Source organism: Muntiacus reevesi, chromosome 13, assembly GCF_963930625.1.
Source record: "Muntiacus reevesi chromosome 13, mMunRee1.1, whole genome shotgun sequence".
Classification (NCBI taxonomy): Eukaryota; Metazoa; Chordata; class Mammalia; order Artiodactyla; family Cervidae; genus Muntiacus; species Muntiacus reevesi.
Window position 1 is genome coordinate 32,856,715 of NC_089261.1, and position 14,789 is coordinate 32,871,503.

General features: G+C 43.5%; 1 protein-coding gene across 5 annotated transcripts in view; it reads left to right on the forward strand.

The window, feature by feature from the left end:
• Positions 1-14,789, forward strand: part of RAPGEF2 (Rap guanine nucleotide exchange factor 2) — a 256,474-nt gene that overhangs the window by 97,009 nt on the left and 144,676 nt on the right. For all 5 annotated transcript variants that reach the window (XM_065905101.1, XM_065905102.1, XM_065905105.1 and 2 more), the window contains exon 4: positions 5,185-5,268. In XM_065905101.1, coding sequence (XP_065761173.1) covers positions 5,185-5,268 — 84 coding nt within the window. The remainder of the gene's footprint in view (positions 1-5,184; positions 5,269-14,789) is intronic.

The following is a 14,789-nucleotide window of genomic DNA, read 5'->3' on the forward strand; positions in this document are numbered from 1 at the left end:
CTATGGGGTTGCACAGAGTCGGACACGACTGAGCAATTGAACTGACTGACTGCTAAGATACGAATCTTTAAAAGAGACTACTCAATAATAAAGACATTGTCAGCAACATGAGTGGACCTAGAGATTGTCATATCGCGTTAGCTAAGAGAAGGACAAATATATGCTATCACTTAAATGTAGAATCTGAAGAAGGAGACAACACTGCTGTATTTAAAATGGATAATCAATGAGGATCTGCTGTATAGCACATGGAACTCTGCTCACTGTTATGTGGCAGCCTGGATGGGAGGGGAGTTTGGGGGAGGATGGATATACATGTGGGTGTATATATGTATATACAGGACTGAGTCTCTTTGCTGTCCACCTGAGGCTATCGCGACACTGTTAATCTGCTATGCGTGTGCTCAGTCACTTAGTCATGTCTGACTCTTTGCAAACCCATGGACTGTATCCCGCCAGGTTCCTCTGTCCATGGGATTTTCCAGGCAAGAATACTGGAGTGGGTTGCCATTTCCTTCTCTGGGGGATCATCCTGACCCAGGGATCAAAGCTGTGTCTCTTGCGTCTCCTGTGTCATTGGCAGGCAGATCCTTTACCACTGAGCCAAGCTAATGCCATCAGCCATACTCAAATACAGAATAAGTTTTTTTTTTTTTTTTTTTTTTTAAAGAGTAAGGACTTCAAAATAAAAGTTTTTGCCACTGGTACCCACACATACCAAAAAAAATGGTACAAATGAATTTATCTTCAAAACAGAAATAAAGTTACAGATGTAGAAAAATAAGCTATGGTTACCAGAGGGAAATGGAGGGGAGGGATAAATTGGGAGACTGATATTGACATATACATGCTACTATGTATAAAACAGCTAACTGTTTATGTTTTAAACACACACTTACATATGTAGCTTAGTTGGTAAAGAATCTGCCTGCGATGGAAGAGATCCTGGTTCCATTCCTGAGTTGGGAAGATCCTCTGGAGAAGGGGAAGGCTACCCACCCCAGTATTCTGGCCTGGAGAATTCCACGGACTGTATAGTCCATGGGGTCACAATGAGTCGGACACGACCGAGCAACTTTCACTTTCACAAATGTGTATATAAAACAGATTCACTTTGCTTTACAGCTGAAACCAACAAACTATTGTAAATCAATATACTCTGATAAATTTTTTTTAAAAATCAAGGCATTTTGACTGTCATATTTGGCGTGGCAGGTAGTCGTGCCCTCCAAATCCAGTCAAGTGTTGCAATGGTCATTCTCTGTAAATGCCTCCTGCAACAAACACAGCTCTTGTGAGTTAAGATTTGAAGTTTTTGGGAAAGGGAGAGAAACAGCTCATCCATCAGGCAAATGACATTATAGTAAGTGGCAGAGGTCTAGAGGACCAGTTTCTTGCCTTCACTTTTTAAATCTTTGCCGCCGCTTTCCCGGTATGAAGCGTCAGCCCTTTTTGTAGGATAGTTGGCGGGTGTTCAGGGGACCAGAGTGTTTACTGTCACAGTATTTTGTCCATCTTGGACGTGGGTTGCTTCTTCATGCATGTTTTCTGATCAGCACCGGGAAAGCTGAGTTTACAAACCTTGTGTTCGTTTTGTCCAGAGTAATTTTACTTCCAAATGGACCTATATGAAATAACTAAGAAGTCAGGGAATGTTTGTTATATTCTCTGTGTCATGGTTCATCTGGACCATGGTGACATTTATTGTGCTTCTTACCTTGATAACAGTTCATTATTTGTGTTTACTGGGTCATATGCCTAGTTAGTCAGTGGTGATCAGCCTCAATTTCCTACTTTTCTAGATCTCATTTCTGTCGACCAGTCTTTTGGTGATAACGGAAGCTTTGTAAGTTTGAGAGCAGATAAGTTTAGAAGATAATTCCTTTTCTTCTTTTTGTTTCATTGATTTATTACTTGTCGTTAAAAAATTTAAACCATTCTTGCATCTGGCAGAACAGAGTTTTACTTGACAGAAATCAGAATTAATAATATATATTGTCACCATATAGGAAGAGAAGTACATTTGCCCTCCCATCCCCCAAAATTAGGTGAATCAGTGTTAACTGCAAAAGCTCATGACAAGACTGGAGAGAAAAGGGTATAAATTATTTCTTCATTTGTGAAATCATTTTACTTTGATGGTAAACTTTGGAACTAAACTTGATAGTAATTTTCCTTCTTGATTTCTTGAGGCTTTGCTATTGAGGACTGAGCAGTTGTAAAATAGAGGATGGACTTGGGGGGAAACAGTGACTTGTTGATTTGAGTTAGAAGCAGATAGCAATGAAAATGATTAGGTGATGTTAATTAGTGTTTTAAATAGCTTATTCAGAATCGTAAATAGCACCTGTGTGTGTGCCTGCATGCTAAGTTGCTTCCTTCATGTTTTACTCTATTGCGACCCCATGGACTGTAGCCGTCCAGGCTCCTTTGTCCATGGGATTCCCCAGGCAAGAATACTGGAGTGGGTTGCCATTCCCTTCTCCAGGGGATCTTCCTGACCCAGGGATCAAACCTGCGTCTCTTATGTCTCCTGCATTGGCAGGCGGGTTCTTTACCATTAGCGCTACCTGGGAAGCGTTGGTGTCCTTTAAAAACTTTCAGAAGCCATTTGCCAAAATATAGAAAGATTTGGCAGAGGTTGCTGCAGACTGTTTCAAGTGTGGTTTGCCAGGATGCAGGCTCCATGCCGCCCTCTCAGGAAAGATGGGTGGGTGCGTACGTCCTAACAGTGGTTAGAATGTGTGCATGGTGGGCAGGTTTGGAGCAGCCCCTTAGGGTCTGAGATGGGGGCCACGGGCTGGGCTGACCGAGCCACACAGCAGGAAGAGTCTGGTTCCCAGCACTGCTTGCTGCTGTCCATGTGAAAGAGATGAACTTTGTCCGTGCTTCAGCCACTGCTGTGTTTGGCTTTCTGTTTTCCTAGTAAACTGAGTTCTACCCTGACAAATGACTGTGATAAACTTGGCTCTTAAGAATAAAAAGAACTCAGCACACGGCAAAAAGCACACTAAACAAAGTCAAAGCTGAAGCTGCAACCTGGGGAGAAGGTTTGTCACAGCTCATGTCTTCAAAATGATAATTTTTACAAAGTGCTTCCAGATAAGAAAAAGTCCCACAGCTTGTAGAGCACCGCCTAAAAGTTATGATTTCACAGAAAAAGGAACGCGTAGGGCTCGTGATCATAAGAAGAAAGGTGCTTTTACAGTAATAAGAGGAAAAGTAAAAGGAAACAGATACAGTTTTTGCTGAGCAGATTGGCAAAACCCCCAAAGTGTGATAAACAACCAGATTCAGGGATGGAGTGCCCTCACCCCGCACGCCGCCGCATCCCCTCCGCCCTGCCCGGCTGCCCGGCCCCAGGGCCTGACACCAGCTCCGCGCCCTTGGCCGAGAAGCCTCACCATCTGGGAGCCGTTGACCCTCACCCCTTCGCTCAGGTGTGCTCTTTTCAGTGAGACCTTTGTGCTCTGCTCAGTCACCATTTAACATGACCACAGCCCACTCCCATTTTCCTTGCCCTGCACTTACTTATTCCCCAGAACATGGATTTATAATTTACTAATTTATTATATTTATTGTTTATTTCTTCTTTTATCTATTTTTTTAGCTTTTTGGCCATGCCACATGGTATGTGGGTTCTCATTAATAGTTCCCTGACCAGGGATCAAACCCACGCCCCCTGCCTTGGAAGCACGGAGTCTTAAGCACTGAATAGCCGGGGAAGTTAAGTGTATTTATTTTTGTGTGTATTGTCCAACCCGAGTATAAGCCCCAGGAGGACAGGGATCTTTGTTGCTGTTGTTTCCTGAAGTCCCCTAGGCACCTAGAACAGCCCTCATTGAAAATTTGTTAAATATTTATTACATAAATAGACTCTACTAGCATGGCCTTGGGGAGGTGGTGGGCTGTTGAGTTACTCAGTGCTGCTGCTGCTAAGTCACTTCAGTCGTGTCCGACTCTGTGCGACCCCATAGACGGCAGCCCACCAGGCTCCCCCGTCCCTGGGATTCTCCAGGCAAGAACACTGGAGTGGGTTGCCATTTCCTTCTCCAGTGCATGAAAGTGAAAAGTGAAAGTGAAGTCGCTCTGACTCTTAGTGACCCCATGGACTGCAGCCTACCAGGCTCCTCCGTTCATGGGATTTTCCAGGCAAGAGTACTGGAGTGGGGTGCCATTGCCTTCTCCGGAGTTACTCAATAACTACCCAATATTTGTCAGAGTTACACTGTCTGTGCTCTTTGACTCAGCAGCTGCATATCTAGTTACTAATCACAGTTACTCCTGTAGATACAAGATCATCATTACAGCTTTCATTTTATGTTTAAATGATTGCGTACATTATAAACCGCTGAAATGATGGGCAGGAGGGGCTTGCTTGGCTCCCTGGTACCTCAGTAGTAAGGAATCCCCCTGCAATGCAGGAGATACAGGAGATGTGGGTTTGATCCCTGGGTCAGGAAGTTCCCCTGGAGGAGGGCATGGGCAACCCACTCCAGTACTCTTGCCTGGAGAATCCCATGGACAGAGGCGCCTGGCAGGCTACAGTCTATGAGATCGCAGAGTAAGACATGAATGAAGCAACTTAGCTTGCACAAGCAGGGGCTTGCTTAAGCCAGATAAACCACATCTAACAAGAGAGCTGTCTTCTGATGAAAAGACCTCTGCGTCAGCACATAAGAAGGAACGCCGTAGCATATGCGCTCTTTTCTGTAAAAAGAAGGAAAGAGGGTGGAGGGAATGAGTGTTTGTCCATCCTTGTGTGCATGAGGAAGTTCTAAATGATGCCCACAGCTGTGGCAGAGAAATGTGGGGGCTTGGTAGACAGGGGAGATGGGTGGGAAAACTCAGTTCTACTGTTTACCTCTTTGTATTTTTCTTTTTTATGAAACAAAATAATTTCAGCTCAAAAAATTAAACTAAAAAATAAAACTTGGAATGAAAATAGCACATGCTGTAGGTTTAAATATACTGATAGATATCTTTAAGTTATTTGGCTGTGAAAAATCATTTTTAAACATGATTCTAGTGGTTGAAGAATGGTAATTTTGGTATGTGTTTTATGATATTTCATTGTTCTTCACGATTCTGAGACTAACATGGGTACAATGTGCTTTGTGTGTTTTTATTTTTATTTCTATTTGTTGGGGATAATCATCTGATGTTACTGTCTTTTCTTTTCAGTCCTGATGATATTGGGACCTGCTGGTACATCCTTCTCTCTGGTTCCGTGTTCATCAAGGAATCCATGTTTCTTCCACGAAGCAGGTATTGTATAGACGTTCTGGAGTAGATGATCCATAGAGCTCGAAATCCTTTTGCAGAATGAGTCCTTCTGCAGAATTCCTCTCTGCTTTAATTTCCTATTCTCCTAATACAAAGTAGGGCAGTACCCTGGGGTGTTGGTATGTGAATCTTAAGAAAGAACTCTCCTGTGTTGTACACACTATTCCAGCCCCAGTGATGAAGGGCAAGGGTGAAGAATACATCTGTGACCCTTCCCCTCTCCCGGGCTCTCGCTGTGACTTTGGCTCCCAGTTGCTGACTGTTGATTTGTGACCTGTGTCACTGACATCCGTACCATTTGATGGCCATGTCTGTGTCTTTTCTTCTGATCTTCAGGCCACAATCTGGGGGGTGGGCTGGGGACAGCTGTTACCCGGTTCCAATCAGCTGTAGTCAGAGAGGGTCAGGGCTCCCCAGCCACAAATGCAACTGCCTGTGGGTGGGTTCCTGAGGCCTCCTGGGACCTCTGAGTTTCAGGAGTTATTTTTTTCCCCCGATTGTATATTTTTTACAATTAAATATTTTAATTTTGTCTAAAGATTTTAAAATCTTAGCTAAGTATCTTTATTTAAAATGACTGAACACATACTTTATTTAAATTGACTAAATTTATTAAAGGGTAGCAATCGGTTCCCCTCTGAGCCTCGCCTTCTATAACCTAACTCTCTTAAAAACTTATTATGATATATTCTTGATAAATCATTCTGAATGGATGGGGGACACGTGAAGAATGTATTTTACACATTTTTCTAAGAAAGAGTACGTGGGATAAGGAGAGTACGTTTTTATCGGCCAGGGCAGGTGCAGAGGTGTGGGGATGTGCGGGGGTGGCAGAAAGGAGGGCCAGAGGCACCGCCTCCCATGGGAGCATCCCCCAGTCTCCGCGCCCTCCTGGTGGCATTACTGTCCTGGGAGGATGGTCCATGACGGAAGGAAGCACCGTTGCCTGCTTGTTTGCTGTTCCTACAATGTAATGGGACGTTGAGGGTGCTGATGGGGCCTTGATCTTAACAGAAGTCATAGTTTTAGTGGTATTGCAGTGATGAGAGAACGAGGCTTTGTCGGTACTGCTTTTTTTGCCAGGCATCATTTGGAAAGCTTTATATATAAATCATTTAACTTCATAACTGTCCCTTGAGGTAGGTATGGTTGTTACCTGTGTTTCATAACTGATTTAAATGGCAATGCAGCCTGGTGGGTGGTCGTCCATCCTGGGATTCTGCCCGGGAGGCCTGGTGTGACCCTGTGAGAGAGCTCTGTCATCCCTGGGATTCTGTTTCCTGAAGAGATAGAGAATTGACTTAAACACTCTTCTCTTTCCTTCAAACATGTGACCTACTATCTGCTCCCTTTCTGGGGGCTCTGACTCTTATTTCTGAACTTGGAAGTGAGTAGAGGCAAAAAATATTTAAGCATTGTTATATGTTAAAAACTAAATATAATTTTAATGTAAAAAATAATGATAATTACCATATAAATGATCAAAGAGAAGGAAAATATTACCTGAAGTCTCATCCAAGATAATGATCCTTTAATATTCTAGTCTTTTCCCATTTAGCCTTATATGTATGTGTTCTACATACTTAAGAACATACTTAATAAACAATTTAATGTCTTGCTAATTTCAGTTAAAGAGTATGTATGTGCTTGGCTCATAATGTCAGAAACTCTTTATAAAGACTTACTTTTTATGCATTTTGATGTCTGTTTAATGTTTAGTTATTTGAACTTTCCACAATCTGGTTAATAATTGTAAAGGGTAAGTTTTTGATACCTTTTGTTATAAATAATGCTATAATGAATGTGCTTTGAAGTTTATGCATCTTAGAGAGAACCGAGGTTAGCAACTTCATCGCTGTGATACCAGGTCTGTTGTATGGTTGAAATCTATAGACTGAGTTCCCAGCATGGCAGAGGAACCCTATGGCTATCTTTCTTGATTGCCAGCCATCATCAGCTCCAAGTGACAGCTTGTTATAACTTGTGGAAAGGGAACCCAATGTTCTGAAAACTGCTGTTCGACACGAAAGAGGGCTTGCATTTCAGACCTATTCCATGAACACACTGGCTCCCATCTCTAATTATTTTCAAAGATGACACAAGTTACTCCTTGACTGTCAGATGCTGGAGAGTCAGGGCTGTAATGGGATGAGGAGGGACGGTGTTTCCGACTGAGTGACAAGCCTGCGCTATTTATAGGTTATTTCTTCATGTTGCACCTGGTGACCTTTGCTGCGTCCAAGTTGTTTGTTTCCTCTGGGCATGTTGCCTTAGGAACAGTCCTGAAGGGCCCTCTGCTGGTCCTGCCGTAAAGGTTGACAGTGAGTCAGAGATGCTTCCCTGTCCAGCAAACACCGAGGTTTGGCCAAAGCATCCTGTGGACTAGGTGTTAGGAGCAGCCTGGTTTTATAAAACATCCAGTTCATGGGTGACTCTCTCTATTTACCATGTTTTTCTCACATTAGCCTGGAAATTGGTTATCAGTAACCTGACCATTCTCTTGAAAATTTCAGCTCATTTTGAAGGTAATTTACCCTAAACAGCTAGTTCTGGATTAAAACACTTTGAACGACATTGTCATATTTTTAACTAATTCTCCTGAAATCTCCTTGATACCGCCCCGTGGGAAGGGTGGTGTCCACGCAGAAAATCTGCCATTTGGCTTCCAGATTTCATGAGCTTTATTGGATTCCTCAGTTGACATTTAGGCCAGCATTTTGTGTTTATTTTTTTATTTTTGTTTTCTTTTTAGACAGATGAGGATTGTTCTTTATTTTGGTTGTTCAAGCATGAGTATTGTTCCTTGATGAGATTTTTAACATTTGTGGAGCTCACGAATTCCTTTGTGACTGTCAGTGAAAACATGCCCACTCTGCCGCACTGCAAGCCGTGTCAGTAATAAGATGTTGTTTTATGAGTTTCGTTGTAAACCTACTAGGTATTTACCAAGTTTTGAAACATGGATATTTGCATAGTGGCTGTCATGTCACTTATAATGTTACATATAAAGCTAAACTCTTATTTGGAGTACAGTTTGGGTTCTTGAAGCAATCTACAACATATCGTTACGTTTTTCTTTTATTTAAAGTAAATTTAGTGTCTTTGTTTGATCAGAAGGAAGGTGAGCAAAGTAAGGCAGGAGTACAGCAGGGATTGTTCTCACTCCCATTTAGGAAAAGGCCAGAGCGGACACTTGCCATAGATGAACATGGAAATCGTGTAGACTGTATGTATTTTTCCAAGCCTATAAGCAGAGCAGCTGTGGTCACTAAGTGGTCCAGGCATTGCTCTGCTGTTTACATCTGCCGTCGTGGTAGGTGGGTTGGTATATTTAGACAGTGACAGGCAAAGGGTAGTGAAGTGTCTTGAGGAAGATGTTCTTTCCCCCTAAGGTTTTCAGAGGCATCATTTGCAGCTGCATTGGGGCTGGTAAGCAGTGGATGAAAGTTATCTCAGCTGAAAGTGCAGTTGTAAAAATAGTTTTTAAAGGAACGTTTGGTTTTCTGTACATAATGGGCAGGACAACATTAATGTTTGTTGCCCTAATGTGCTCCAAATCCATGTATTTAATGAACTGTAATAGGAATTGCTATATTCTTAAATTTTCTTACTTCTAAAAGTGCCCCACTCTACAAATAGCAAAGCCTATTTATAGTAAAGTCATAGAAAAGTAACTTGGATTAATATTATTTTCAGTTGCCGACTTCTTTGAAAGGCTGATAATTTTAAGTATTAAAGATAGGCCCAGACTGTTTCTAAACTTTCAATGTGATTTGGATTGTTTATTGAGAAGGACATAGTTTACCTAGGTTTTTGTTTGTTTGAGCACACTGCACAACTTGTGGGTCTTAGGATCTTAGCTCCCTGACCAGGAATTGAACGCTGGTACTTGGTTGGCCTTGAGAGCTTGAAGTCCCAACTGTTGAACAACCAGGAAATTCCCTTACCTAGGTTGTGTATTGACTCATAGGATTGGACTCTCCTTCTACTAATATAAAAATCATTTTTACACCTATTTGTAAAAAAAAGTAAAAAAGAGTACACTAGATGTTTTAGACATGAAACTTTACTGTTACACAGATTCTTCTTGAACTTCTGTTGGTAATAATCTTGGGGCAAAAAGAAAATAAAAAACACTCCTACTAAAATATTGAATCTAGGGGACTTCTCTGGTGGTACTGTGGTTAAGACTACATGCTCCCAAGGCAGGGGGCCTGGGTTCAGTCCCTGGTCAGGGAACTGGATCCCACATTCTGCAGCTAACAGTTTGCATGCCTGCAGTTAAAACCTGATGCAGCCAAATAAAACACTGAATCTGATTTTTTGATTAAATTTAATCATAAAGGCCTCCAAGGAAGGGCCTTTCCATAGAAATGATCATGCATACCATATTTAATCATAAACAGATAATATTTTTATTGCTCTGACAGTTAAAAACTTTCTCTATTTTTAATATTTAGAGCAGTCAGTCAGCAGTCTCTACTCCTTTGTATCAACGAGGAACGAGACGTCAGGCTGAAGGAAAATATAAGCCCATATTAGCTGTGAGCCTTGGAACTTGGATGATGACAAGGGAAAGTTCATAATGAAAGCTGGGAGTCAAAAAGGTTGGGGACAAAGGCCACACAGAAGGGTGAAGGCTTCTGACAATGAGTCTTAGGATCTGGGGACCAGATTTTGTTTAGCGGCAGGCATCGTAGGTGAAGCAGCCTGTGCTCTGCATGTGGCATAGAAATCAGATCAGCAACTGGCAAAGTGCTGTCCGTGGAACGGCTAAACATTGAAATGTCATAAAAATTTAGGATTGGTTTACTGACGCTTTTCATATTTGTGGGTTTTTCTTTCTCATTCTGAAGAGGGTTTGGTAGAGTTCCAATTTTGAGGCCTATTTCTGTGTTATTTCCAATATTAGTTGAAATTTGCATTAAGCCCTATCATTTGGTTTCTACGTTCTGGCATCTACATGGAAGCACGGTGGTCTCCATCCTGCGGGCAGGCAGTTTAATACCTGGTTGGGGACATGAGGCAGTCCTGTGTGCGACATGAAAAAACTGCATAGGGATCATTAAATGGTATAGTCTAAATCAGTGTAGCTAAGGCCACACCAAAGGCAAAATCCTTTCAGACACCGGAGTATTTTAATGTATGTAGATAGTAGTTAAGTGTGGCTCTTGAGGAAGTGAATTTTATCTTAAAAAAGAAAAAAGTTATTTATTTGGTTGTGCCCTAGCCTTATTTCCAGCACGTGGGATCTGGTTCCCTAATCAGGGATCGACCCTGGGCCCTCTGCATTGGGAGCTAGGAGTCTTAGCCACTGGACCGGCAGGGAAGTTCGGAGGGAGGGAGTTTGGAGTTGGGTTAATGGTTTAGACTGTTGGCCAGTGGTTGGAAGGGGATCTGGATGCAGCAGAGAGCATGAGTGACAGCTCAGGGACACGCGTGAAGGAGCAGAGTCCAAGCCCGGGCAGTAGGTCCAACAGGGCCAGGAGAACAGGATCATTTTTCCGGACTAGAAGTGCACCCCCAGGCATGGAGCAGTGAGTTGCCAGGCATTGGTGGCCGTGGCGGTGGTGGGAGCCCAGTTCACAAACCGGCCTCCCTTGGCTGGCAGGCCAGGGCCGTGGTTGGTTAGGTCTCAGGTGACGCTGGCAGCGGCTGAGGAGGAAGCACAGTGTGGACTTGCTCCTCGGCGGCTGTGTCCGCGTACCGTTAGCACTTCCCTCCATTGACACCAGATACACCCGCAATGTAAAAATTAAAAGTATGCTAGGGTGCTTTCAATAATCACACTTTAAATTAGATCTGGCAGCTCTAATGAGGATAAGTGGGGAAACAAGACATTTAACTAATCAGTTCTGAGAGGCTGAAATAACTATTCTCATTTTGATTCCTATGACAAACAATGACTTCTGGAGATTAAAAAGTGCGGGCCTCCCTTCTGCTTGCCAGTGTATGTGATAAGTTAATTGATCACTTTGAGAACTCACTGGTTGTTTTCAGTAGTGAAAGGGGGTGAAACAATGGAAGAATGATTCTGTGTCTGTGCGGTAGGGACTGAAGGTAGAGTTAAATACTCCTTATTCCACCTAAAGGGCTGCATAGGATTAGAACATCCTATTCCAGAAAGGGCACAGATTTGTTTTGTCATGTGATGCCATATTGGAGATGGAGGCTGACATTTAAAAAATAACTCCCTGGTGAATTATGTCATGGAAGGGCACCTTTACTGGGCATGAACTGTATCTGAAAGGTGAGAAGGACTGAGAGGCAGCGTGCTGGAAATTGTCCATCACAGGTGAGGTTTACCCCTGGCATTGGCAGCATCCCAACAGTGGCAGCACAGATGAAGCCCGGAAGGGAGAGAGTGGTTCTGAAGGAGGGATGGGAAGGTGGAAAAGCAAAAGAAAACCATGAGTCATCTTAAACTGCCACGCTGAGTTTTAAAAATAATGTACTGATCTTACACACCTTCTCACGTGGGGAGGTACCAGTGATGTATAACAGGATTAAATCAGGTGATACATAAGCTTCTCAAAAGTCTTCTTTATAGCCAGTGCTGTTAGAAGTTTCTTGGATTTCTTTAAAAGAAAGCGTCATCCCTTCCTTCTTTCTCCCTCCCTTCCAAGAGAAACCACAAGACTCTGATATTTGGGGTGACCTAAAGTGAGTAGGCGACAGCAGAGTTAGAAGGGCTAATAAGTTATGTTGTTGCTGTTGTGTAGTCTAACTAACACTCCACTATCTCCCAGTGGATGCTCAAACTCATGTCCACTGAATCAGTGATACCATCTACCCATCTCATCCTCTCCTGCCCCCTTCATCTTTTGCCCTCAACCTTTCCCAGCATCAGGGTCTTTTCCAGTTGGCTCTTCACATCAGGTGGCTAAAGTATTAGAGCTTCAGCATCAGCATCATTCACCTTCCCATGAATATTCAGGGTTGATTTCCTGTAGGATTGGACTGATTTGATCTCCCTGCTGTCCAAGGAACTCATCAAGAGTCTCCTACAGCACCACAACGAAAGCCTGAATGCCTTGGCACTCAGCTTTCTTTATGGTCCAACTCTCACATCTGTACATGACTACTGGAAAAACCATAGCTTTGACTCTGAGGACCTTTGTTGGCAAAGTGATGACTCTGCTTTTTAATGTGGCATCTAGGTTTGTCATAGCTTTCCTTCCAAGGAGCAAGCATCTTTTAATTAAGTTATAAGAACTGCCTATCTCAAGCATTGTTTTCTATACTCCATTATCACGCTTTTTTATCACCTTCAGGAGCAGATGATTTGGACCTGTATTTGGCCAGTTAATGAAATAGTTGGTTAGGCAGGGAGTCATAGAAATGTACTTCTGTTTGCTTTAATGTGATCTGCACATATAAACATATGTGTAACTGGATATAGTTGGATTAAAATACACAGCTATAGGCATAAAGGTGTGTGTGTGTACACAAGTGTGTGTATGAATGTCAGCCTGTCCTCTGGGACTTGACTGTTTTTTCTCCATCTTACACATTTATTTTCCCCACATCCAGCCCAGCAGCCGTGAAGAAACTGACATACCTGTTGACCAAAATGGTGCTCAGACGTGATGAGCATGGTGACTGGAGCTAACTTCCAGAATCAACCATCACCCTAGGCTGCTAGTTGTGTCTCTCTGAGGGAACTTGATGCTTAATGAGTATGCATGGCCCTTCTATGCTGACCTCTGTCCTGAGTGGCTCCCTGCAGTTGTTCATATGCGTTGTCTTCTGTCTTAGCCACCCTACACGTGTAACTGAGCCTCTGAGTGCCTGCCTGGACCATGGAGCTGACACATGGAGATCTTGCTGTGTGTCACCAAGGCCAAGGGATAACGGCATTTTGAGAAGGGAGGTGGTCTGTTAGCCTGTTTTTTCGTGGAACATCACTAGGGTGAGACTGGGAAATGACCTTGGATTTAACAACATGATGGTCGTGAGTGAGCCATCTCAGTGAAGCGGTGGGGCTACTTGTGGAGATAGGCACTGGTGAAAGAGAAATTTTATCATTTCCAGAAATTTCACTGTGGGGAGGAGGGAGGAAGTGGAGTTTTGGCTGGAGTTGAGGGGTCAAGGGGGATGTATCTCTTCGGCAGATGCCAGAGTGTGTCTGTGTGTTGATGTGCGTTAACCCAGTGAAGACGGCTTATACAGGAGGGTGGGGAGTTGTGGCAGAAGTGGGTGAAGCCCGCGACGGGGCAAGTGTTGGCTTAGGAAAGAGTGAAAGTGCTTTACCCTTTTATAGGTCCACGGTCAGAGCCAAGGTCCAGGTGTGGTTGTGAAGCGCAGTGGTGGGTGCTGAGGAGTTTGGGCAAGAGAGAGGTTTTGAAACAGAAGGAGCGTTGAGTGCCCACTTGATACCAGTGGTCACTGACTGTGGTCATTTCTGTCCCTCCCCAGTCCAGCAAGTGTTTGGGGGCAGGCATGGGGCAGGTGGGAGTGGGGGCTACTGGGCGTTGTTACTCTTGCACACGGCGAGGGGGCAAGGGGAGCAGGCTATCCAGGTCCTGGGATTGGAGATACCATGTCTGGAATGCTGCTTCTGTCATTAATGGCTTTATAAACAGCTTGTCACCTATTCGAGCAATTTCTTTGAGTCTCAGCTCTGACCTTTCTTTTCTCCCCTGACAATTTTTTTTTCTTTCAGCTAATAACACCTTAGGGTTAGCAGTGACCACATTTGCCAGGACCCCTGCCTTCATCACCACCGGCAGCGCCTTTATTGTCACCTGCTCTGTTAGAGCAGCTGCCTACTTGCCCTCAAGACTCTTCCATAGTGAAACCATATCATCATTTAAAAGCCCAGACTCTTCTTGTTGATCCCTTGCACAATGAGTTTAAATGGCACTCAGCAGCCAAACAGGCAACACCCAGCCTCCTCAGTGAGATGGTCTTGGGTTGCTGCTCTCTGCCGGGATGGCCACCTCACTGTTGCCGCCTCCGCTCCAGCCCCTCACGCCTCCTCACCCACTGTGAAAACCACATGCTTTCTCAACTGTGAAAGTCTTTAAAGGCCTCAGCTGTGTATTCATCTTTGCTTCTGCAGGGTCTAGCCCAGAGCAGGCATTTAATAAATATTCATTGAATCGTATTGGTTCAGGATTCTATTTTTATTGTGCCCTTTTAAAAATCACTTAAAAAAAGAGCTTAACAATAGTATGAGAACATAATCCCTCTGAGAAATCACTTGTAACAAGCTATAATTTATTGAAAGTCAGGTTAGTATAGAAAAGTCAGGAGGGAATGGGGCTTCAGCATGTTTGGAAGAAGGCATCTGGGGAGCCTGGGCTGAGGGTAGTACTCCATCCATTTGGGACGTGGAAGAGGGGAAAGGGCAGGTGGCATCTTACTGTATATTGTTTGCTCTCTGTATTAATTACAGTGAAGTTATTAATTTAGATTGCATAAAGCAATCACATAAATGCAGTAGGAGTTACTTTATTCTCTCCTGCGAGAGAACCCTGAAGGTCACCAGCCAGAATGGC